The following is a 26,975-nucleotide window of genomic DNA, read 5'->3' as shown; positions in this document are numbered from 1 at the left end:
GTAGTAGCGCTTAAGTTGATTTTTGTTGACATAATTTACTTATTTCAAAATAAATTAATAATAGTAAAATATTGCCGACCTTGTCAGTTTCTGAACAGTTGGTAAGAAGTCATATGATCGTAGATTGAATCTGTTTTTCAAGATTTGTCAGTAGCGTGTGGACTGGGTTTTTTTTTGAGAGGGTAATGTAAAGTTGTCACTGCAAATTAACATTTTGCGTATTACGAAAAACTATGTAGAACTGCTGCCGGGTTAGTATCTTTTCTCCACCGTTCGTAAATTTATTGATTATTTTTATTTTAAGGATGACATGGCAGCAGTCTTTAATTACTGCAAAAAATTTGACCATTATGAAAAAAATATGCAAATTAATTGTTTATGAAAATATTGTAAGTAAGCATTTTACTTTTTTCTAATTAAATGATAGTTTTTATTTTATCGCTAGTTCGTATTATTTTGTGTTGATTCTAAATAAAATATCCGTGTTATCCCTATGAAACTGTTCTATTTTGAAACATTTAGAGATTGTATAATTGTGACCGTTTCCTGTGTCTTTACTGTTAAAATAATTTTTTGTATTTATGTTCTGATTTCCATGTACGTGCTAGCTGTGATATGTGAGTGTGTGTATTGTATTTATGAGTGGTTTATATTGTATTATAAATAAGCCTACTAATTATATTGATCCTCCTTAACTTTGGCTACACTGAATGATACATTTTTAAATTTTACCTAACTGAGGAATTTTATTTTAAATTATATATATTCTCATATAGTCAATGATTTGCGTTATTGATTGATAACAGTTTTAAGGTAATCGGTGAATTGGCTTTATTATAGGAACTCATGATGCTTCGCTTCAATACTGTTTACATTTTCTGTTAGAACTCATTAGATATTGTGTAGATCAAACAAAACATCAACTCAGTAACTGTCTGAATCCAAGTGCATTCAAGTTGCTTTCAAATAAGTAGCTTTTACCTTAACAAATAAAACGGGATATGTATCCAGGATATTATGTTATAGAATAAAGTCCATTACAAATAGAGAATAAGAATGAACTGAAAATTTGTATCATTCAGACAATCTTTTCTAGAAAATGGTGGGCCTCGGTAACATATTTTTTTCATAAGTTATTTATATTTACTAATAATTGGGATTTTATCGGTTAAAAAACACCAATGCAGTAAACTTACTATGACAGATTATTTTTGTTTTTTGAATAATTTATTTCCTGAATACATTTTGGATAATTGTTACTGCAATTCTTTTTACAAATATTTGTAAATATTGAAGAACTGTCTTTCACGTAATAGTTAAAAAATTTTTTACTCGTGACACAAGTAAAGCAAATTTAAAAGAAAAAAGCTCCTTTATTTTTGTTATCAACAACCTTGATCACTGTTGTTAAGTTGCATGGTACAATACTGTCACAATAATAGTGCATAGAGAATAAAGCATTTAAATGTAATTACAAGATATACTACAACTTCATGTTCATATCTAGTTCATGTATTCTTTAAGAACACTAACAATAAATTTAAAAACTGTTTAGCAATGTGTTAGGAACTAATATTACTGATCCTTTCATATAGTTTCCTTTCATATACTTTTAGATGCCAAATATAATACTGGTTTGATTGGAAAAAACAATGCTACTATATTCAAAATTAATTGACATCTTACTAAAATCTATTTTCCAAGAGAACTGGAATTTTATATATAATAATGATAGCTATGATGTAGATAAATTAACTGACTCCTGTTTGAATAGTTTTTTACCATATTATTACTGTGAGTATTACATCACACATCCCACATAAAAAAAATAAAATTAAAACCTTAGATCACCATTGGTATTATCCGCTCCATTAACATGACCATTTAAAAACACAACCACTTAATATACAACTACGAAATAAATATAACAATTACAATAAGTTTCCGAAAAAATTAATTTCTGTCTCTAAATAAAATTATTATCGTACTAAACTTAATGACTACAAAAACAATAACTATAAAATTGGTAAATAATGAAAGAAATTATTAATAAAAATATTGTGAATGGTAATGTTAGAATAAATATAAATACACTAAATCAATTTCTTACTGATACAGGTAAAAGTCATGTCCATGACATACCTTCACTGAGTTTGGATGACAAAATCGGTTTAGGGAGATGGTTCTGGATTACATTATGGGATCAGTCACTGTTCCTTAATCCAGCATCAGCTCATGAAGCTATTACAAAAAAATCTGGTGTTGTCACGACATGACTTCCTTGCATACCTCTTAAATTACATATACACGTTTTTTTAAATGAAAAGTACATTAAATTTATTTCATTACTAAATTCTCTGATATTTTTTCTATTTTTTTTTTTTTTTTTATTCATCGTAAAAAAATTAATAATGAGAAGTTAATAAATCAATATATTTAAATTAAAGTTAAAAAAAAATATTTTTTTTTGTCTTCAGTCATTTGACTGGTTTGATGCACCTCTCCAAGATTCCCTATCTAGTGTTAGTCATTTCATTTCAGTATACCCCCTACATCCTACATCCCTAACAATTTGTTTTACATAATCCAAACGTAGCCTGCCTGCACAATTTTTTCCTTTTCCTTCTACCTGTCCCTCCAATATTAAAGCGACTATTCCAGGATGCCTTAATATGTGGCCTATAATTTGTCTCTTCTTTTAACTATATTTTTCCAAATGTTTCTTTCTTCATCAGTTTGCTGCAACACCTCTTCATTTGTCACTTTATCCACCCATCTGATTTTTAACATTCTCCTGTAGCACCACATTTTGAAAGCTTCTTAATATTTTCTTCTCAGATACTCTGATTGTCCAAGTTTCACTTTCATATAAAGCTATGCTCCAAACATATACTTTTAAAAATCTTTTCCTGATGTTTAAATTAATTTTTCATGTAAAAAAATTATATTTCTGACTGAAAGCTCGTTTCACCTGTACTATTCGGGATTTTATATTGCTCCTGCTTCGTTCATTTTTAGTAATTGTACTTCCCAAATAACAAAATTCTTTTACCTACATAATATTTTCTCTTCCTATTTTTACATTCAGTGATTCATCTTCATTATTTCTACTACATTTCATTATTTTCGTTTTGTTCTTGTTTATTTTCATGCAGTAGTTTTCCACAGGACTTCATTCATGCCGTTCATTGTTCCTTCTAAATCTTTTTTACTCAGTAAGAATTACCATATCAATAGCAAATCATAGCATCTTTATCTTTTCACCTTGCATTGTTACTCTGGATCTAAATTGTTCTGCAACACATAACTGCTAGTTCTATGTAAAGATTAAAAAGTAACTGGGATCCTTGTCAGGCTCCCTTTTTTATTATAGCTTCTTTCTTATGTTCTTCAATTATTGCTGCTGTTTGGTTCCTGTAAATGTTAACAATTGTTCTTCTATCTCTGTATTTGAACCCTAATTTTTTTAAATGCTGAACATTTTATTTCAGTCTACATTATCGAATGCCTTTTCTAGATCTATAAATGCCAAATATGTTGGATTGTTTTTCTTTAATCTTCCTTCTACTATTAATCTGAGCCCTAAGATTGCTCCTTGCTCCTCTTGCCCCTATACTTTTCCTGAAACTAAATTTGTCTTCTCCTAACACTTCTTCCACTCTCCTCTCAATTCTTCTGTATAGAATTCTAGTTAAGATTTTTGATGCATGACTAGTTAAACTAATTGTTCTGTATTCTTCACATTTATCTGCCCCTGCTTTCTTTGGTATCATGACTATAACACTTTTTTTGAAGTCTGACGGAAATTCCCTTTTTTCATAAATATTACACACCAGTTTGTATAATCTATCAATCGCTTCCTCACCTGCACTGCGCAGTAATTCTACAGGTATTCCGTCTATTCCAGGAGCCTTTCAGCCATTTAAATCTTTTAATGCTCTCTTAAATTCAGATCTCAGTATTGTTTCTCCCATTTCATCCTCCTCAACTTCCTCTATCACACTATTTTCTATTTCATTTCTTCCGTATAACTCTTCAATATATTCCACCCACCTATCTACTTTGCCTTTCGTATTATATATCGGTGTACGATCCTTGTTTAACACATTATTAGATTTTAATTTAAGTACCCCAAAATTTTCCCTAACTTTCCTGTATGCTCCGTCTATTTTACCAATGTTCATTTCTCTTTCCACTTCTGAACACTTTTCTTTAATCCACTCTTCTTTCGCCAGTTTGCACTTCCTGTTTATAGCATTTCTTAATTCCCGATAGTTCCTTTTACTTTCTTCATCACTAGCATTCTTATATTTTCTACGTTCATCTATCAGCTGCAATATATCCTCTGAAATCCAAGGTTTTCTACCAGTTTCTTTGTTCCGCCTAAGTTCGCTTGTGCTGATTAATAATTTCCTTTTTAACATTCTTCCATTCTTCTAAATTTTCTAGCTTATCTTTTTTATTCAGACCTCTTGCGATGTCCTGCTCAAAAATCTTCTTTACCTCCTCTTCCTCAGGCTTCTCTAAATTCCACCGATTCATCTGACACCTTTTCTTCAGGATTTTAAACCCCAATCTACATTTCATTATCTCTAAATTATGGTCGTTGTGAATGTCTGCTCCAGGGTAAGCTTTGCAGTCGATGAATTGATTTCTAAATCTTTGTAAACCATGATATAATCTATTTGATACCTTGCAGTCTCATCTCACTTTTTTCATGTGTATATTCTTCTATTATTATTTTTAAACTGGGTGTTGGCAATTACTAAATTATAGTTTGTGCAAAACTCTATAAAGTCAGTCTCCTCTTTCATTCCTTTTGCCCAGCTCGTATTCACCCACTATATTTCCTTCCTTGTCTTTGCTTGCATTCCAATCTCCAACTATTATTAAATTTTCATCCCCTTTTACGTGTTTAATTGCTTCGTCAATTTCTTTGCGCATACACTACCTCATCATCATAATCATGGGTGCTTGTAAGCATATAGACATTAATAATCGTCGGTTTAGGTTTTGATTTTATCCTTATTACAATGATTCTATCGCTGTGCATTTTGAAATACTCTGCTCTTTTCCCTACCTTCTTGTTCATTATAAAACCTACTTCTGCCTACTCATTATTTGATTAGATCTGCTCATTAGATGGCTGTTACCATTAAATGTATTTCTTCCCATATTTAAATTCCCCCTATCATTATTTATTAATAAAATTTTTATGACTGGTATATTCCCGACTAAATTTAAACGTGCTAGAATTAAGTCGATTTTTAAGTTCAATGACCCTAAACTACCTATGAATTATAAGCCGATCAATCTAATTAGTAGTGTCGCAAAGATTGTGGAAAAGTTAATTAAAACTATGCTTATGAGTTTTATTCTTAAAAATAATATTGCAGAAAATCAGTTCGGATTCCAGAACAATAAAAGTATTGAAGATGCCCTAATTTATTTCTTAAATGAAATCTTGCACAGTTTTAGTGAAAGAAAAAGTGCCTGATTATTTTTTTAGATTTAACGAGGGATTTGACACTGTTTGGGAACCATAATTCGCTAACTAAATTAGAAAGATATGGAATCAGGGGTTGAAAGCATTTGTTAAAAAGTGATTGAAATTAAACAATAATTGATGAATGTGATCAAACAAATCATCAGTGAAATAATATTAAGTTACCCACAAGGAACTTTTCTGTCCCCAATTTTATTCTTACTATATATTAAAACTAAAACTAAAATATTGCAAAATTGTTTCTTTTGCCGATGATACAGTATTAATTTGCAATGATGTTTCTTTGCCTGCAGTTTACTGTCGAGCAGAGAACAATATATTAATCATTAAGATAATAATTTATTGAGATTGATTGTTTCCAAGACTAAATATATGCGTTCTCTCCTGGCATACTCGTTCAACCACCTATCGATCTAGATTTAAAAAACTCCACTCAAACTGTAACTTACCATTATTTAATAATGGTCGGTACATGTCCGTAAATTGATAAAACAACCGATATGAAGTATGTAGGGGTAGTGTTAGATCCAAATGTTTAGCGGAAACCTCATATAAGTTTTATTTGCAAAAAGTAAAAAAAATTCTCATACTCATTCTACAAGGCCAAAAGTATCCATCCTCCATATCGATGAACTAAAATTTTTTATTATGTATTTGTAAATTCAATATTACAGTACGGCGGAACTTAACAATCAGCATATCGGTAACTTTTTTACTGTCCAAAAAAGAATTATAAAAACAATTTTAAATAAACCCAGATTAAACCGTAGTGCAAATATTTTTTTTTTTAGAAATTTCAATATGATGATTATCAGACAGCTTTACATTAAAGATTGATTAAGATGTATTTATAGATATAGGAAGTTTTGAGGTGGAGACCCAGAATGATCTATTTAACTTTAGAAATAGCGGCCTGAAGTTGTATAAGATTGAATTTTCCAATATAACCAGTACGCAAGCAGATAATGTATATTAGCTCTGAGCTTAGTGATATGATGACCCCTTGCCACCTTATTCAGGAGAAAAGTGATAAAGAATTTTATCTTAATATGGGTCAGAGAAAATGGATAATTAAAAATTTATTTTTTTAAATTAATAACTTAGCTTAAAACTCCCTATTTAATATACTACAGTCTAATTATGCTACTTATTGATTATCATTAAATCATAACTTTAATGTTGTTAACCTGGATAGCTAGCATTATTTCTCCTTAATGGCTTATATTTATAGTATATAATGTATTTATAGTTATTATAATTATATTTTATTATTGTTATTATTATATTTTAATGGTTTATAGTTATTAATCTAATAATAACCATTCAGAATTGTTTACATTTGTTATTATGGATGGCCATTTAAGTTACCAATATTCAATGTTGTACTGACATTTTTCTATAGATGTATCCGATCTTTTAATTAGTGTAATGAGTTTTAATTACTATCTAATACTCTATATAAATTTCATACTTCAAGGCTTAGAATTGTAAGTTCTTGGAAGTTTCTACTATTATAAATAAATAATAAAATAAATTGCAAAAAAATATAATAATTGACTCTCACTGGTAAAAGAGGGTTTTTTGTCTTTATGCCAGTCAGTGCCAATAAATTATATAATTGTGTTATTTATAATTTAAGTAATTGTTTAAGTATTTATATATAAGTATGAGTATATTTTCTTTATACTATTATCCGTATCCTTCATATGTTATTGTACTTTCTGTATTTATATTAACAATTTTGGTATAAAATAAAACAGCTGGAATTGTTGTCAATAGAAGGGAAAGTAACTGAGAATATATTTTATTTTCTTAGCAACATTTTTTATGAGAACTAGAAAAAACGTTTCAAATCTACACAGATAGGTAAGTTTACATATGCTTATGTTTCTCACTCAAAATTTACAAGATGAATATCACATTAAAATTGTCAGTTGAAATAGGTACATGTAGTAGTGTTTCAAGTGATGAACTAATAAATTAAAGTGATCCTAAATGAAGTTGTTTATGTTAAGCGTTACCGTTAATAATGATTAAAATTACTTAAAAGTAAAATTATATTTAGAAAAATTTGAAATTTTTTAAATTATTATATTTTTTTAAAAACAAAAATTTTTAAATTAAGAAAAATATTATGAATTTTAAATGTGTTTGAACTGAACCAAGATCGAGTTTTGCCATACAAAAATTGTTTTAACAAACATCTGTTTGGTGTTACTTCTAACCGCTTGCTCAAATGAATAGTTTAAAAGGTTTTGCCTGTAATGGTTAAAGATTTATGTTACAGCTAAAAACTTTTGTTCAGGATTATAAACAGATGAAACGCTTGCAGGCCTTTGTTTACCCTTTAACGTAAAAGTAATTTTAAAATGAGCAACATTTCTGTTGAACTTCTCTAGCATTTGTATAAAAATTATATTTTAATCCATTCCTGTTATATAAAATTGAAAATTATTTTTTTTCTTTCCTTACTGCCTTACTTTCCTAATTCATGTATGACAAGATAACGTTGTACAGGTACTTTTTGGAAGCGATGATGCAGCTATGAAGAAATGGAAGTTGCAACCTAGCTGACTATTGAGATGGAAGTCTATCCTTGAAATATTTAATTTTATAATATGAGGTGTATATAGTAGTTTAGATACTTATGTGAATGTGGTGGATCCATACTCGATTCAAGCTTAGTCAGTCATATCCACTCAATTACATGCAGCGGCAAAAGAAATACATTAATAAATTATCGACTACTTGTCTTCTTATTTATTTACTTAAGTTATATTTGAGTTATATTTACTTATTTTTATGTATATATTTTCATAAATTTAAAATTTACAAATATAAATGAAATAGCTAATAATAATCTTAACTTAAAAATTACAAAAATAAAAGTAAAATAAAATTTAACATGTATAAGAAAAAAAATTTAAAAAGTGATAATGTACTATTGAATAAAGACACAAAATTTGTTTATTTTTGTGACATAATTTAAATAACTAGTGAAGAGAAATGAAAAAAATTCCTGATTGTTTTAAAACTTACTCATTCCAAGCATCAAGCGTCATAGGTTATATAGTAATCATGATTGCCCCTTTTACCTTCCGATTTCACTTCTTCGGTACCCCTCACAGTAATAAGATTAAAATTACCCATTTGCAAAAAAACTTTCTCAAATATTTCAAAAGGTGAAAACATTTGTCTCAATGAAAGAAAAAAACGAATGAAGAAAGATGACAAAGAAACCGCTATTGAATGCAAGTAAACTTGAAATGTTGGGATAAACATTATTTTTTATCTTTAATTTTCTTTTAATTTTTTCATAAAAATTTTTTTTTATAATATCACAATTATATCAGGTTATAAATATATATTACGATACAAAAATCTAATATTACCAGAAATGTCTGTAAAAGAAATGAAAATATGTATATATGAAGTCATATATAGATATATTCACATATTCTTCATATATATGTTTGACTTCTTATATTCTATGAAGTCAACTTATTGTTAAAAAAAAATGTTTTATTTGTTTTTTTAACAACAAAATCACCAGATGCATAAACAATATAAAAAAAGAGTTCTTGAAACAGCCGATTTGTTTAAGAATAACACACTTGATATGCATAAAAAAAATTTGTATTACATTAAATACCTCTTTATGCTCCTTGCACACAGCTACCCCGTAAAACCTAATGATTGTATGATAAGCATTCTCAATATAAAACACTAAACAGATGGTGCTACGAATATGTACATGGAAAATTTTATTACCTAGATTTTGATAGTTTTGAATTAAGGTATCTTGAAAATATTAAAAATAATGCAATTCAAGGGGGTTATCATTGTTTTAACAATTAATAATTTTCCATCATTGCATTTTATCAATTAAGCGAGTAAAAATTAGAGGAAAACATTTTTTATAATTAAAATTTTATTTACGCAACAAATTTAAAAAATAGGCTTTTACTTTGAGAAAAAAATAATTACAGCATTTTTGCATTGTGTTGAAAATGTGTAGTATTTAGAGAAGACTCATAAACAGGAAGCACTGATAAAAGATTAAAATGACTCCCTCTCACACTCTTTCTCTCTCTTACTATCTCTCTCCCTCTTCCTCTCTCTCTCTGTGTTCTTGACAATTCAAGCCTCATTTCACATCTCATTTTGATCCATATTCATGACAGAACCGATATAAGTAATTCATTTCTTTTTCTGTAGAAAAAGTTCCGTTAGTGGTTCTTTTTTTATAGTTTTTTTTTACTTAGCCGGAATCCATATGATATTCAGAGTACTGTTATGCAAAACTTACTGTGAATAATTTCTTATTAAAAAATATGAAACAAATAAAAAGATAGCTTTTTTCGATTTTCAAGGAGTGGAAAATTTAGGGCAAAATATTTATTAAAATTTAAGATAAGCATGCACTCATGTACTGAGCTTAAGATAAGTGAGGTTATGTTAGTAAAATTTTGAGAAGATTGACCCTCCAAATATCCCTCCCCCATCCCTTAGAGATGTTGACTCCAAAGATTTACCAACAAATTGTCCCATATACACAAGTTTCTGTACAAAAAAAATCAGTTTATTCAGTCAAAAGTTATTAAATTTCAAACACACGTATGTATGAACATTACCTCCCTCTTTTTATGTTTTTGGGGTTCCTGGATCATGAAATATCAAGAAATGCAAAAACCCCATACCCCTCTGTTTGACAGATTACCATACTTTATTTCTTGCAGCATAGCTCTACAGCCATGATAGTAAAAATTATATCGTGCATCATATACTTTTTTCCAATTTTGTTGTTTAATGGAAATATAATCATTTAAGTAACATATTTTTCTATAAATTTCAGTTTTATCTATCTCAATGAAAAATTTACTTAAGTTACATAAAAAAAAAATACATCATTAAAATGATTTTTTTGATTTGTTTATAAATAACAAAACAGAAATACTTTTATCCATTAAAAAATGTATTAATATGACACAAATTAATTAATTTGTTAATAAATAAATAAATTGCCAAGTTGAGATAAAAATATTTTAAATAATATATTTTACTATAATTTTATTATTAGATGACATGTACTCGACATAAAGGAGATAATATTTATGTTTTTATCATATATAATATGATAAATAACTGTCATTTAGTATGGTATATATTGCAATATTTAGCAATTTATTTTTTTTACCAATTTATTGGATGTAAAAAAATAAAAATATGTCAAGTAGTATAAATAACATTATTTATTTAAAAATGTCAAGTGTTTTAAAATTTATTTACTGCTTAATTGTAACAAACTATATAGTTCAGTGTTCTATGCTGAAGCAAAACTTCATGACAGGTGATGAGTACTTTTTTATTTGAGTTTATTTAAGAAAAAAAGAAAGAAGTTGTATATGTATAGTTTTTCATAATCTCACTGATCTTGACTGTGATTGTTTACTAACATTTGAGGGAACTGCAACATTTTGTTTTTAAATAAATACTGCTGTATAGTTATATATTGTGAAAATAGAGAATAAAATGAAATGTGTAAAAGCAGTATTTATTACTGACTAGTTCTTTAGGATCAAATATTTTGAATTAACTATTTTATTTATTCTTGTTTAGAATGTCAGTCTTCATAATAATGTTATTTTGTGTGTTTTGCATGTTTGTACCTTTGTAGTTATTCAGTTGCATTTAGTTTTTGCCTTTATTGTTTTTGTGAAATTTTCATATTAGTTAAAACTTTTTAAATGACAAATCAGACCAAATTTAATAATAAATACAAAGTTTTTATGATACAAGTTTAAACTAAGTTCAGTGAATGGTACTGAAAAAATGTTTGCCCTCTTAAATAATGCTAATTGCTAATTACCCTTAAAAAAATATTGCAAAAGTTATTTTTACAGAGGCTGATATCTATGTACATATAAACTTCTGATGTTTTTAGAAATTCTTCAAAAATCTAAAAACGTAGCTTACACAAATGAATTCAGAAGCATTAATAAAATAAATACATATTGTCAGATAAAAACTTACATGACATTAGAAAAATTTAATTTATTTGCAGAATACAAACTGCATCACTTATTGTAACAAGTTATATGTAGTTTGATGTAAACAGGACTCGACTATTTAGACCAGTGAATAAAGAACATATAAAAGAATTTCACTTCATCATCGATTAAACCTTTGTGAACTACTGCAGTGAAAGAAGTCACAGTATGCAAACAACAATATGAAAATCTTATACAATTACAACAGGTGAAAATTAGTTACACTTGGGAATTCAGAATGTACAGATTTGTAAATATAACAGTTTAAACGAAAAAATATAATTTAATTCTTACATACATTCCTCAAACGCTACAAATGACAAAGATCCTTCAAAACACCATTTCCGTAATGATTGCTAATCCTGATTGTAGTCTCTGAAGAAAATTGATTTAATACGATAGAATGTTCAGACCTTCAGCAAAATTTTTATAACTTTTGTTTTAAATACTGTGATCTATTTAAAGACTCTTTTATATAAGTACAAATTCTTCCTAAGGTTTTTTTTTTGATAGGTTTACTTTAAATATTATTTGTAATGATAACATTTTCAAATTAACTACTTTGTTACAATAATATAAAATAAATGCATAATTAAGAAAACGCAAATGGAAAATGATAATAGTCATGTTGGAATATTGATGTCTGAAAAGGTCTGTTTAAGTCGGCATCCTGATAGATCAGCAGTGGTGGCTTAGGCCAGCTATTTGCCATCCATTGTAATAGGTTGAGACTTGGGCCTGAAAGGAAGCGTTTGGTCCTAACTTCAAAAGAGATGGCTGGACCATCAGTTCTTTTAGGAATGTTTTTGGCTTGCTACCAAATAGGAGGAGTCAGAAGCATAACAAATTTGTCAACTTTAATTAAAAATAGTTATGAAAAGAGCCACTGATGCCCTTTAGAAAATGGCAAGTTGTTGCAGATGTCAGAAGCTATGTTGTGAAGAGTCTGAACCATTTCTTCATTCAGGCTGCTGTCTGAGTCTCTTGGTGAAGGTGCTCTGCCCCGATCAGAAGGGAGAAAATTCAAATGTGATGGGGATGTGTTATTCTCCTGTACATTGCATAGCCTTTAGTCCCTTGCAGTGGATTAATTCTTAAAAAAATGGTAGTTGTAGATTTAAAATTGTGGGTATTCGTCATCACTGAGTGAATGGAAAATAGGACTGTGTTCCAAAACTAGATTAAAACTATTTTTGAAAGCAAGAAGAATAGTGTCCAAGGAGAGCATTATTTTCCTGGCTCAGTTCCCTTTCAGTCCATTCTCCTAAAGCCATTTTGATACTAGTACCAAAAGTAGCCTTGCAGGCTTGCACTTGACGAGTTCCTACTTCTTTTTAGAAAAAGAAACTTTATGTGTTTTCTTTACAACTAGAAATTTATAAGGTTATCATCTGATTTTTGGGTCTGATCGGTTAGGAATAAAGGAAACTGTTAAGATAGGTTCTTTTGGTCTTTAACATCGTGTGCTTATTGATTACTACTTTCTTCTTTTCTTTTCTAGGTTTCTTGTTTCTTCTCTTCTATTCTATTCACTTACACAGCGGCCAGTTAATCCTATTGGACCGTTCTGTAGGTTCTAGTGATCATTGTCGTTTATGCAAGGACTTTCATTTTACATCACGCATAAAAGGCAACGGTCAAAGAAATTATCATCCGATTCACTAAACTCGTACCGATCAGTACAACGGGGTCATGGGGGGGGGGGGGCTTTTTCATGTCTTCCCCCCCCAAACGTTTGCAAGTTTCTCACCTAGAAATAACTCAAAATAGCAGGAAATATTGATATTAACAATAACCAGGTTGGAGAAATACACTATCTCGATAACACAATAATATGCTGTTTTATACCGGTCACTTTAAACATTCTCCATATTAACATATTTTACGTATTAAAAATATAAGCATTATTTCTTATTATAAATATAATCTAACCAAACTTAAACTACGCTCTCTAACCTCGACTAATTAAAGTAATGTTTTGAGTATTTAAATAATTAAATGCAATACTCACTGAAAACATTACTGTTAAGGTTAAGTTTGCTTAGGTTATATTTATAAAATAAATAAATATAAATGGTTATATTAGGTTATTTCTCCCGCCTGGTTATTGTTAATATCAATATTTCCTGCTATTTTGAGTTATTTCCAGGTAAAAAAAAACTTGCAAACTGTGGGAGAGAAGAGAAATGAAAAAGACCGAGTGGTTTAGGCTGCTTTTAGTCAACTTTCGTTTTTTGACTTTAATTGTCTAAAACAAAACTGTATAATTTTTGACTATATTTTATAAAGGCGGTTAGACACATTACAGTAATTTGTAATGTTTTGTGTCGGTTATTCATTTATTAATTGTTATAATATTTTTTATTATCGTTTTTCAGGTTTTTATTTCGTATTTATTAGCCGTTTTAAATCCCCCATGTTTGCCGATGATTGTTTAACAATCGAATGGACATCTTGCAAATTATTATTTTTCTGTTAATGATTCTTGTGAATTTTAAATTGTAACTTTAATAGCCCTTTCTTTGTATTAATTATAAATATTATTTATTTTCACTTTGTGTCTTTATCTATTGTATTGATAATAACAATATCCTTTGTTGCTTGTTAGTTGTATAAAAAATACAACATAAAATTATATTGTTTCCACAAATACGTAAGAAATAATCACAATGAATGCAATCAGAATTTGTCTCGCTTTAAGATAAACGTAGTTCAGTATGTGTATTGATGACCTTGAATACAGTATTTAAATATATACTGGAGTTTTTAACCAACAAAAACTTTTAGTACATTATAAAATTATTTAATGATAACAAATATTTAGTTTTTGCTATTCTGTTGAAAGTAAATAAAGCCAGTTTTATATTTTACATTTCGTTTAATAATTGAAAGTGCTGTTTTGGTTTGTTAAAAAAATTTTCTTTTTCACTAGTGTGAGTGCGCATGTACAGGTTCTTCCGGAACTTTCATAACTTATTATACTCGTGAAAATAATGGAAAAAATTCATATAAACATACGTCCTAAAATTCTTTGTTCGTGAGTTACGGCTGGTGAAAAATTTCGCTCGTATTTCAGCAAAACCGGTAAAATGAGATCATACTGAAATTTTTACGACGTTAGTTAAGGAGCAGAATTAGTGATTTGTTTGGTTTTAGACCTGAAAAATCGAATAAAATAGGTCCCAGAACCGTATCTACCGTAGTTATTAGAAATCTGGGGTGGAAACCAATAAATTGGGGTAAAAAACCGTGTTTTTACGTTTTACGTACAATAACTTTGTTAAATTGGTAATAAACACGTAAAACTCTTAATCAAAACTTGTAGAAAATTTAATTCTAGACAAAATTGATAAGCTGAATAAAACAAAGAAAAGTTAGAGAAATTTTTATTTTATTTAGAAACAGTACGTTACCACATTTGTCAGAAAAATACTTATTTAATGTAAAAAAAAAACAAATTCTTGGTGAAAAATTTGTAAAAACAAAATTTACTGTTAAAAGTTGGTTATCATTTTTTTTTTTAACTGGAAATTACACACTCGTAAAATAAAAATTACTTAGATAATAATATTTTTATTAGTAACACAAATACAATAAATTATTTGAAAAATTATTATTTCAATATTGGCAGTAAAATAACAACAGCCGATCAGCAAGGCGCAATACTGTATCAGTGTTTAAATTATTCTGTAGGGTACATTAAGTATATCTGGTACTGGGAACTGTGCTATCGTTAACGAATCTGTGAATTTTAGTTTAAACGTGATGGGTTTGCCGTACTTATTTACAACAGAGGAATACGCCGATACGGCATTAGGTGTAAGTAATGTGTAATACGTTTTCCGGATCGCAGGATTCCAGATACCAAAATAATTAGCGCGACTTTTCCCAATCTTCGGGAAACAGGTTCACTATTTAGTTTTCGTACCGGCTACATACCATCTCTCCAACACGACGCTGTTATTGATGTAATTATTATTGATGCAGTCCAGGCGTCAGTACACGATATCTTTCTAAGCGGATCGGAGTTTCGCATTCGATGGTTTGGAGGACACTTAAACAAAACAAGTTTTGTCCTTATCATAAACAGCCAGTTCAACATATACACCCAGGAGACGGTCCGCTTCGCCTGAAGTTCAGCAACTGGTGGAATACAAATCGACAACTCTCCAAGTACGTTTAATCTCTCTCGAGATAGAGTCAATAATGAGCAACTTACACAGTGAGTATACATAAACTGAAGTAAAAACCTCATGAACCGGTGGAAGGCAGTTCTCCACATTGATTTAGCGTCAGTGTATGATGCAGCCTTCTTCACATCAGCTGTTTGGATCGTTCATATTACCTAACCGATTAAATGCTGAGGTCTACTTGCATTTTCTTCAAGAATTGCCGCAGTTGCTTGAAGATGTTCCTCTAGCGCCGAAATGCAAATTATACTTCCAGCACGATGGCTCACCTCCCCGCTTCTCTTGTGCCGTTTACACTCGCTTAAAACATAATTTCCCTGAGAAACGAATCGGTCGTGATGGTCCCCATTCAAAATCAACCAGATCGCCTGATCTAACAAGTTTAGATTTTTGCGTCTGAGGATGAATGAAACATTTTCATATACAAAAACAAACAATACATACATTCTCATGAGGAATTAATTGCCCGCATTATGGATGCGGTTGAGCAACTTAAGGACAGCCCTGAAGATCTGAAAAAAGCAACAAAAGCAGTACAGAAGCGTGCCAAGAAAGGTGTTGAAAATGCGGGCTCATTTTTGAACATATTATAAAGTGGTACTTAAAAGGCACGTGTACTGTTTCTAAATAAAATTCGAAGTTTACTAACTTTTCTTTATTTTATTCGATTTATCTTACACCGTTTTGTTCAGAATTAAATTCTCTAAAAGTTTTACGTGTTTACTGCTCATTTAACATATTTATTGTACGTCAAACATAAAAGAAGAGGATTTTTTGCCCAACTTATTGATTTTCACCCCAGATTTCTCATTAATTATTGCAAATATGGTTCTGGAACCTATTTTATTAGATTTTTATCGTCAACAAACCGTAAGAAATCACTAATTCTGTCCTTAAGTAACGTCCTAAAACTTTCAGTAAGACTACCTCATTTCACCAGGGTAGCTGAAATCCGAACGAAATCTCTCGCTAACCTTAACTCGCTAACGAAGCATTTTAGAACGTTTGCTTGTATGAACTTTTTACAATATTTTCACATGTAAAAAGGTTATGAAAGTCCCAGGAGAACCTCGTTTTACATTCTATATATATATTTTTTGCTGATTTTATGTTAAAACTATGTACACAAAAACTACTTGACATATTATTATATCTCTGATTTGAAAATTTTGTTAAAGTATTTTTGTTAGGAATTCCTAACTGTAATATGATTAACGAGGTTGGAATTAACATTCAGAGTAGTGTATATATTTATTTTGAAATATAGTGGTAAAATAGTTTATAGAATGTAAATGACAGAGATTAATTTTAAACAGTTAATTATCAATGTGCACCCGTAATAATAAAATTAGTCCCATATTATTTTCTATTCGACGTATTGGTCGCTATAAATGTAAAATTGTTAATGAAATCTGAAAATTTCATCAACTTCTTTGTTTGTTGCCTCTGATTTTTAATAAAATTGATTATAATACCGATTTGTTTTTTATCATTTAAGTGTTTTAAGTACTTTCTGTTATGTATTAATTAATCTATTGCAACTTCGACACACCTGCTTTTTTTAGTTGTAAGTTATATCATTTCATAGTTTAAACTAGCTTTACTATCTGATGTTCCTTCAGATACCAGATCTTATATATTACTGGGAAGGAACCGTGAGTCATTCAAAAAAGAATTGTGAAAATTATTTCAAATTTTATTTGCTTTAATTCTTTTCCACTGAAATATTTTATTAAAATTCTTCTACATCGAGTGATTCACAAAAAATTCCCCCACAATATAGGAGAAAGAAACCCGATTGAAATCGAAAATGTTTCTATGAAAATTATGATTGTCGAAATTTATTTCCGTAAAAACGTTTTACCGACAGTCCGATAGAATCCTCATTCCCCACCCGAAATATAATATAACTTTATAGGAAAACTTTATTTTCGTACGTTGAAACATTTTTGTTAAAACGTACGCCAATCGTTTAAATAAAAAAAAGTAATCTAAACGGGAGCAGCTTTAATTACCGGTACTTTTAAGTAAGGTGCGACCTGAGTTCGCACATCAGGTATTTATGTTTATATACATTAACGTACATAAATATCTGATTTGTACAACAAATGACTTCCTTGTAGGCCTATTAAATTACATTTACACATTTTTAATGAAAAAATTTTAACTATTTTATTTTATTACAAATTTCTAATTTTTTTTAATTTTTATTACTGAATTTTACAATGAAAAAAAAATTGAAAATGAAAATTGAAATGAAATTTTACAATTTTTTTCAATGAGAGGTTAGTAATCAATATATTTAAATTTAAAAAAAGGAGATGAAGTCTGATTCGACCCGATGTGCCTTCCCCTAAGATCCAAATATTTCATTAATTAAAATTATGTTTGGCTATAACTCTGGAACCAGTGAAAATAAGTACCACTAATGATATATCGTTGAAAAGCTCTCAATAAGGGCTTATTACTGCAGTTAAGAAAAGTCCGAAATCCAATTTTTGGGGGATTTTGGGCTTTTTTGGACACTTTTGGTTCAGTCGATTGCAAACAAAGGGGAAGATGCACAACTAGATGTTACAACAATCCTAAATTAAAAATTTCGGCATCCTACGGCTAATAGTTTTTGAGTCATGCAAGTTACAGACGTCACGCCGAAACTAGTCAAAATGGATATTTCCGCTGAAATCTGGAAATCGAAATTTTTCCCGATCACAGTACTTCCTTTACTTCGTACAAAGAAGTAAAAAAACTATTTTTGGGCTAGAGGAGGCGATCAGCTAATAAATTTATCATAAACAGCAGGTGTTATTAAGACTTCAGTTGTATAAATTTTTGCCTAGTTAAAATAACCTCTTCTTCCTTTCGCTAAAACAGGTCATGTCGTAAACGGGTAATCTCTGGTGTCAGTAAATCAAGAGAAAAATCGAGATAACGGGCACAAAATAAATCAAAGCGTTTGAGTTAGATACCCTTTTGTCTTGTGTGGAATACAAAGGTAATCCGTCATAGGCTCTTCGTCAATAGTAGGGAGTGTGGTTGCTATCTAAGAGCAGTTGAATTTTGTTTTCTTCTGACATCATTGAAATAAAATAGTCCATAAATCGCCAACTTGAAAGAGAAGAAAACAGAACATCACTTTGATATCCTTAAGCTCATATCTCCTACAACGATATAAAAAAAAGTTTCACGTCTGTCTTTTGATAACCGAATACTGTCTGCCATGCTATCTTGTCAGGTAAAACTGACTAAAATAAATGGAGATTGGTAACAAAAAACTATTTAATATGCCATTCAACAAAGGATTAAAATACACTAAACAAAAACATCATCATAACTGATTTTATAGATACATGCCTACTTAATAATATCACAAATTATAAATTCTATTAAAAGCTCTGAAATTAAATAGGATCTCACAAAAATAAAAATTATAATTATAAATATTATATGAAAGAAATGTATAAAAAAATGAACATTGTATGTAAATGACAGTATTTAATTTGATGTATTAAGTACTTCTAGTTGCTGAATAAGTGTGGGAAAATAAATACAGTATTAATTTTACAAAAATAATAAATCGCCTATCATTAGTGATTAATTGCTCTTTGTAACTGCTACCCATCAAAGGTGATAATTATTAAAATTTCTACTAGGTATAGAAGTGAAGATGAAACTATATGGTACTTGAATGATGAAATTCCATCAGATGGTGAAAGTTGTGGTAGCAACTGATTCTGATTCTGCTGAATCAGAATCAGATAGACAATGATGATCACAACAATATATTAGGTAGGCTTTCTGCTTTGTTTACAATTGCCGATGAACTTTTACTGGAACACAATTTGCCAAATATTGTTGATGAGCAACAAACACTGACTTGATTTGTTTCCTGTCATTGATAGAAATTGAACCAGAACCTGAATTGCTAAATGTTACCAATAATATAATTAGGGATATTGAACAAGAACTGTAAGTGCCAGTAATTGCTAATGATACTTAGGCAATAACTACCCTTTGCAACAGATTCTACTATTTACTGAATATTCTGCTATTGCATATTGTATAAATGAAATTAACAATCAAACTCCTTACAAAGTATTTTCTATGTATTTTAATGATGATATCGTAAACCGCATTGTATTTGAAACTAACCTGTATGCAATGCAAAAAAAATTAGACCACCATTTAAATTTAGTTAGTGATGAAATTAAAAAATTGTCTTAAAAAATGGTCTTTGGATGATGAATATGTTCTTTATATTTTAAAGCAAATGACAGTAAAATTCTTTGATTTTTTGTTAGCTCATTTAAATTTGATTGAAAATTCAATGCGGTAAGGTACAGATCATCCCAACTATGATAAATTGTAAGTTGCAGCCTGTAATAAATTTCTGGTCAGAATCATTTATAAAATGTTATAAACCTTAATAGCAATTTGCAGTCGATCAGGCTATGGCAAAAGGGTGTTCTACCCTAAAGTAGTATTTGAAGGACAAGCTGATTAAATGGAACTATAAAATTTGGATGATTTGTAGTGTCTGCGTTTAAAATTTGAGATTTATACTGGTGACAGTAGAAATAAAAAAGTAGAAACTGGATTACGGGAAAGGATAATAATGAATCTGACTGAATCGTAAAAAGGTAAAAACCATATTGTCTATGTGGATAATTTCTTTTTATTGATTTCACTGTATAAAAAACTAAACCTTAATCAAATATTTGTTTGTACAGTAAATTGAAGTAGAAAAGGTCTGCTGATTCTTCTGCATGAAAATAATACCGTGAATCAGGAAGAGTTCTCATTCAGCATAAGTCCAAGTGGAATAGCAGTATACAGGTGGAAGGACAAAAATGGTATCAATATCATGAGCGCTGTTCTGATATAGCTAGTGTAAACAGAAAAATGAAAGATGAAATTAAGAAAACATTTTCTGCTCCACAAGCATTATGCTATTGTAATAATAACATGAATTTTGTAGACCTGATATGAATTTTGTAGATCTGATAGATTAAAAAATGATTATAAGATAAATAGGAAGAGTAAAAAATGATGGATGTGGCGTTTTTCTTTTGATTGACTGCTGTGTAGTAAATACTTTTATTATTTACAAAGAACTAAACATGCAGCAGTATACAAACAAAGACTTCAGAGGAAAATAATAGATAGTGAAAGCAAAAACGCAATCTTTCAATGACAATACACTAGCTGCTCACTGGTTAGAAAATGAGTCTACATAAATTTGTGTTTAGAATCCAGTAACCACCAGCTGTAGCATTTCAATCAACTACGAAGGTGTGCAGTGTGTAAAAAACTGTCCATTAAAGATGAAGTGTGATTTGTGATATTCCGTTGGACCTCGGGTTGGGGAAAACTTATTTCGGTGATTTTCATTATGAATGACTAATATACATTTTTTTATTAGCCAAGTTTTTAGAATATTTGATTTTTATTATTATTACTTTATTTTTTAAACAAATTTTTAAGGAACTGACAGGATTTAAAAATATGCATTTTTAGTTTGTATTAATCATAATTTTACAGAACTTAATCTAATTTATGTTACATAAAAAATGTTTGATTCTGACATTTTTTGTACTTTTATGTTTTTCAAAATATTTGTTTTTTTGTTCTTTGAAGGCCGTATCTTTTTCAAATTATACTTATATAATATAGCTTTTTCAAAATTTGTCCCTTTTTTAGTTTTTATTTATACAATTATTTTTTTTTAAATGTCAGTCTTCATTGGAAATTTTTATTTAGTTTTTATGCATTAAAATCAATATATTTCTCTATCTATTTAATTAATTATTGTCTGAATTATTGTGTTTCATTTCTATTATATAAAGTACTAATTATAAATATATTTATTGTACAAACTAAAAAGGTTTCTTCCTGGGCATCTGTTAAACCATGTAACTGCATTTGGATAAACCGTCTAGTGTTATGTGTTTCATTTCTGTTATATAAAACACTAATTATTAATTTTATACATTAGTTTTATTATAATTTATTAGTAGATGTTGAAGAATGCATCAAATTTTATAAAACTATGTGTTGCCCCTGAAGGGGTTTTAATTTCCTCTATCTTCTTGCCAGTCAAAGTATTAAACATGATAATCAGAGAGATGCTAGCAAGATAAAAATCTCATCGCACATCCTTTTTTCAGAAATCTTTTTTATTTTCATAGATTTATGATCTTATCGTTATTTGACATAATTTGCATTTTTAGCTTTTAAGCCCAGATAAAAATCTGCATATTTGAATCTCCTGAGGCATTGAAGTTTCATGTCGGGTTTTGGGCTGGATAAAAAATTCTTGGGATAAATATCCTAACAGAAGTGAATCAGCAATATTAAAAAATGATACCAGAAGCATCACAGAAGCTCTTGAATGTTTATGTAGTTAGGATAAATAAATTGATGTGAGTATCTTCAATAAATAGATCAGTATATAGTACTGACCTAGTATAACCAGTACTGTATAACTTTTACAACTATAACTAGTATAACTAGTACTGACCAGTATAATAGTAGGCCTTTAGAACTGTCAAAGTCAAACTGCAGACTGGGTGAAGTCTGATATATGTTCTACTATCTTATTACTAATTTTATATTTTGTTGTTGGACTCAGCATCTTTAATCATTATCATATTTATTACTGTCCTGCTGCTTTCAAATTTTGTGGTGAATGTTTTTATACTCCTCTAGCTCAATAGGAAAAATTATCATTAATGATAACAAAAAGGGGAATGATTTATCCAGTACTATATTTTGTAAAGACTAATTTGATATAATCACACAGTGGAATGAATATGAGCCCTTTCGGAGATCAATTGCGATGTAGTTATATTCTTTTGATTAATATCATTTCTTTCATTGCATCAATTATGAACTGCTGATTACAATGGACTGTTAGTGTTTCCTAAGATCTGATGTTACAGGAGAAAATTTGGGGTGGGCGATAGAATATAAAGTTAAAAGATTTTAACATGAATTGAAGAACAGAAAGATTTTGACAAAACACTATAAAAAGGATAAAATGTGTGGATTAAATTTTTAGGCATCCAAGTTGAGCAAATTTATTTTTAGTATGTGTAGATAGTAAAAATAAAAGGAAGACAAAAATTAGAATAATAATTTATAAAAACCACTTACCAACAACTTTAAAAAGTTGGTAAGTGGCTTTTATAAATTATTACTATTGTGTAATCATACCAACAGGCCATGTTTGATAAGATTATTATAAATTAAAAATTAGAATATATGAAACAGATAATTGGGGATCCAGGATTGGGTATTAGTATTGCTGAAGTTTTTCAATGAAGCGTTGAAGAATATAAGGTAGATATAGGGATGTATAGATTTTTTTTTTCTGCAATCTATAAAAAAAAGTGGTTTTTATCAGAGTTGTCAGTTATGGGCATGAATATGATATTGTTATATTTGAATATTTTTTTATTGTTTTATTGTATTTTTCTAAAAAAAAATCTTTTTAACTTTTTATTTGTCTGAATGAGATTTTGTGTTATGAAATGATCAAACATAAATTGATGGTATGTTATTTTAACAATTTTCTGTATCAGAAGTAAAATTTATGAGATACTCTGTTCAGTTTGGATTACTAAAATCTGGTACATCATTATGTTTAAATTTGTTTTAAGTCTAAAATCCATGTCACATAACATGCTGACCATTTGACTGTTCTGATATTTGAGTATTACTTTTTGGTTTAATATTCACAAGTAGTCAAAAATAATTTTTTATGTTCATTTTTTTTCTCTTTGCAGAATATAACTAATAATGTTACATAATGGATTCATATAATTCTTATGTGTCTATAGTCATATTATTAATATTATTGAATCCAGTATTAATCAGTGGATTAGATAATGGTGTAGCTTTAACACCACCAATGGGTTGGATGTCTTGGGAACGGTACAGATGCAACGTAGACTGTAATGAATATCCTGATGAATGTATCAGGTATTGTTTATTTTATTAATTTTTTCTTTTTTTGTTGTAAATTGATAACTTCAAGCTAATAGTACTAATGGAGCACCTCACAACATAATAGAATAACAGTAGTAGCAGCTGTAGTAATAATATGGTAAAAATTCTAATATTCAGCATTCTTGGATTCAGTGTGTTGTGCTGTTTATTGGAATTTTCTGGTTATTTTAATGTTTTACAGTATTTCAATAGCTGCATTGCTATCGCAAATACAGTGTAAGTGTAATAAATTAAATATTTATTGTGTATATGGACTGTAGACATAAATAAAAAGATTTAAAAAATGTTTCAATAAATTGCAATTCAAATATCTGTTCTGTTATTATATACAATATTGTAAAATGTGTTTTGAAATGGAATCACAAAAACTTTTAGAACTTTTTAATACTGTTTTTATATATTTGTATGAAAGATATATTTGTATGAATTTCACTTACTGTAAATTAGCACATAATATCCATTTATACAACTATAATATCCACTTAAATATATCTCGTCAAAATGTTTTGTAAGATATAAATTTCGTGTATGAAAGAAATTTCATAAAATCTTTTTCAAATGTGTATTTATAAAAAATTTAGTTTTTTCTGATCAGTGATTATTGCTTTCATAAAGCTGACTTTCAGCAAATTTCACTGCATATGCAGCATTAGTTGAGAAACTTTCTCTTAAATTATATTATGAAATCCTTAAATGTATATCTATGTGAGTTCTTCAGTGTAATCATGAGAGATTGCATTTATGTATAACATTTTTGTCATTTATATTTATAAATTTGAAGCTGGATTACCTGTTTTACTGAAGATAATAAAATAAGTTCATTGTCTTATCGTATGTGTTCTCTTCATTTATTTTATGATTGAAGGCTTGACTTTAAAGTTGTATACTTTGATTAACTTGAAGGAGAAGTGTTATAAGAAATGTAGCATTATTTGGGATATGATGATGTTGCAATGAGGTGTATTCGGCTTGGTAAAGAAGGTAGTGGAAACAATTTACTCCTTGCATTCCTTAGTGATTGTGCCAGAGAGTGTTTTTTATTCTGACGTTATGCAGTTGCAAGAGTGATTAATGGTTATGCAATTAACAAGAGTGATTGATTGGCATCTTGTGTCAGTTCACCTGCAACTGTTTTGTTTGTGACACCTAACATTCATTAGAGGCTTGACTTTATTATTTTACATTTTGTCAGAATATTTATATTATTAGAATCAGTTGATATGATCTGATCGATTACCAAGAAGATCTCTTCACAGAGATGGGGATCAGGCTTTCTGCACAGTACTTTGAAACCAATTAGAAGTTCATAGATGGGACTGGCAGAGTTTTTTGAAAAGGATCTGCAATAAATTGTGCAGCAGTATTAATAAGTCTGAGTATGGGTGGCAGCTTTTTGGAGAATTAATGTAAATATAAATGAATCAAAATGTAATATAAATTAATGTAATTATAAATGTGGTAATATATAAATGAAACAATAAGTTTTCTTTATTTTTGTTTTTTTTTTTTGCAGACAATTTAAAGTAAATTTTTGAATAGCTTTTAAAGGGTTATGTACGTTAATGTGAAAAATAATCAGTGGAAATTACCTTTAGCAATAGAAATAATTAATTATTTTATTATTGGCATTATTTCCTTGTTTAATGCCAGTGATACATGTTGGGTATCTGACATACGTATCATTTTTGTAAATGACGTAGCCATTGCAAAAATTACATACATCTTTTGTATCAGGTTAACTAGAGAATATTAAGACTGAAATGGTTCTCCATTGCCTTTATTACTGAGCCGAAGATGTGGTCGCATATATTAATTATACACATACTCATTGAAATGCAGGTGATATTCAGTCCTATTAGTGACACCTTCGCTTTGCTCACCACAGGATATGATTGTATAATAAATAATTATTACTGTCAGAAAACAACATTGACTAATATCTGTTTTACTTCGGGTTCATTATATGTACCACACTCATGAAGAAGACAGGGACAGACATTGTTAAGTATTGAACAATAAATTAATTCCCTCCTTTATGTTATGAAACAGTCCATTATACTTGCTGATTTGATTGTGTCAGGAAAGGTTTTTTTTAAATATAGAATTCTTTAATTATTATTTCATTCAAAAAAGAATATTTTAATTAATAACTTTTTGATCGTAATGATACTAATTTTTTTAAATTTTACTTTTACTTGACAGTGAAAGGTTATTTCATAGGATGGCTGATCTGCTCGTTAGTGAAGGTTATGCTGAGAAAGGTTATAAATATGTAATAATGGATGATTGTTGGTTATCACATGAACGTGATAAAAATGGAAGATTACAACCTGATCCAGACAGATTTCCTAATGGAATCAAAGCTCTGTCTGATTATGTATGTATACATTATTAGTTTTTTTAATAATAATTTTAATAAATGTTTTATTATAAAAAATAATAAAACATTTGGATCTCCTATTCAGAGACCAAACGTAAGTGTCTCCCCAAACACTGTAGCATCCCACATAGTGGCAACATCCAGAGCACCAAGAGACAGGGCACACACAATTGAGATAAAACGCAAACTAAGAAACTTGAGAAGGAAGGCAGGAGAGACTGAGTACACTCACCCTTTTACACTTGAAGAGATTGAGTCGGCGCTCAAAGATGTTGCACCAGGAAAAACACCAGGGTTCGATGGTATCAATCCGGAATTTTTATTAAACTGCGGAAAATATGTAAAACTTTGGCTGGCCAGATTCTTCACTGACATAATGCAGACCGGTAGCGTGCCTAGAGAGTTTAAGCAATCGAAGGTAGTAGCCATTTTAAAACCAGGGAAGCCAGCAAACTTACCTAAGAGCTACAGGCCAATAGCATTGCTATCAGTGACATATAAGTTACTAGAAAGGCTTATCTACAGAATCTGTCGGAGGGTATATGATGTTATACCAATTGAACAAACAGGCTTTAGGCCAAAACAAAGTTACACCGACCAAGTTCTCTTGCTCACAACGTACATTGAAGTGGGATTTCAAAGAAATCTTAAAACCAAGTTATCATGAGATCCGATATAAGCTCACAGAGGAAACTCAAGAACGGCCTGCCACAAGGGTCGGTACTTGCACCTCTCCTTTTCAGCCTCTATATTACGGGCATGCCAGAAACAAGATCTAAAAAGCATGGCTACACCGATGACTGGGTGCTAACAATAAAATGTAGATCATTTGAAGAGTC

The 26,975-nt window shown here is 29.3% G+C and overlaps 1 protein-coding gene across 7 annotated transcripts in view; it reads left to right on the top strand.

Moving 5' to 3' along the window:
• Window positions 1-117: 117 nt before the first annotated feature.
• The window catches only part of LOC142332262 (alpha-N-acetylgalactosaminidase-like), an 84,265-nt gene continuing 57,407 nt past the window's right edge, over window positions 118-26,975 (top strand). For 4 of the 7 annotated variants that reach the window (XR_012758238.1, XR_012758239.1, XM_075378582.1 and 1 more), the window contains exons 1-3: window positions 118-389; window positions 23,534-23,729; window positions 25,959-26,133. Coding sequence is in view for 5 of the 7 variants with exons in the window: in XM_075378582.1 (XP_075234697.1) it covers window positions 23,557-23,729; window positions 25,959-26,133 (348 nt within the window). In the remaining 2 variants the exon portion in view is untranslated. Of the gene's footprint in view, window positions 390-10,724; window positions 10,857-14,438; window positions 14,459-23,533; window positions 23,730-25,958; window positions 26,134-26,975 lie in introns of those variants that run through there. The other 3 variants (XM_075378583.1, XM_075378584.1, XM_075378585.1) reach the window with 3 other exon arrangements.

This window comes from Lycorma delicatula, chromosome 11 (genome assembly GCF_047948215.1).
Source record: "Lycorma delicatula isolate Av1 chromosome 11, ASM4794821v1, whole genome shotgun sequence".
Lineage (NCBI taxonomy): Eukaryota > Metazoa > Arthropoda > Insecta > Hemiptera > Fulgoridae > Lycorma > Lycorma delicatula.
Note: the sequence above shows the minus strand (reverse complement) of the source record. Positions and strands in the feature narration are given on the sequence as shown.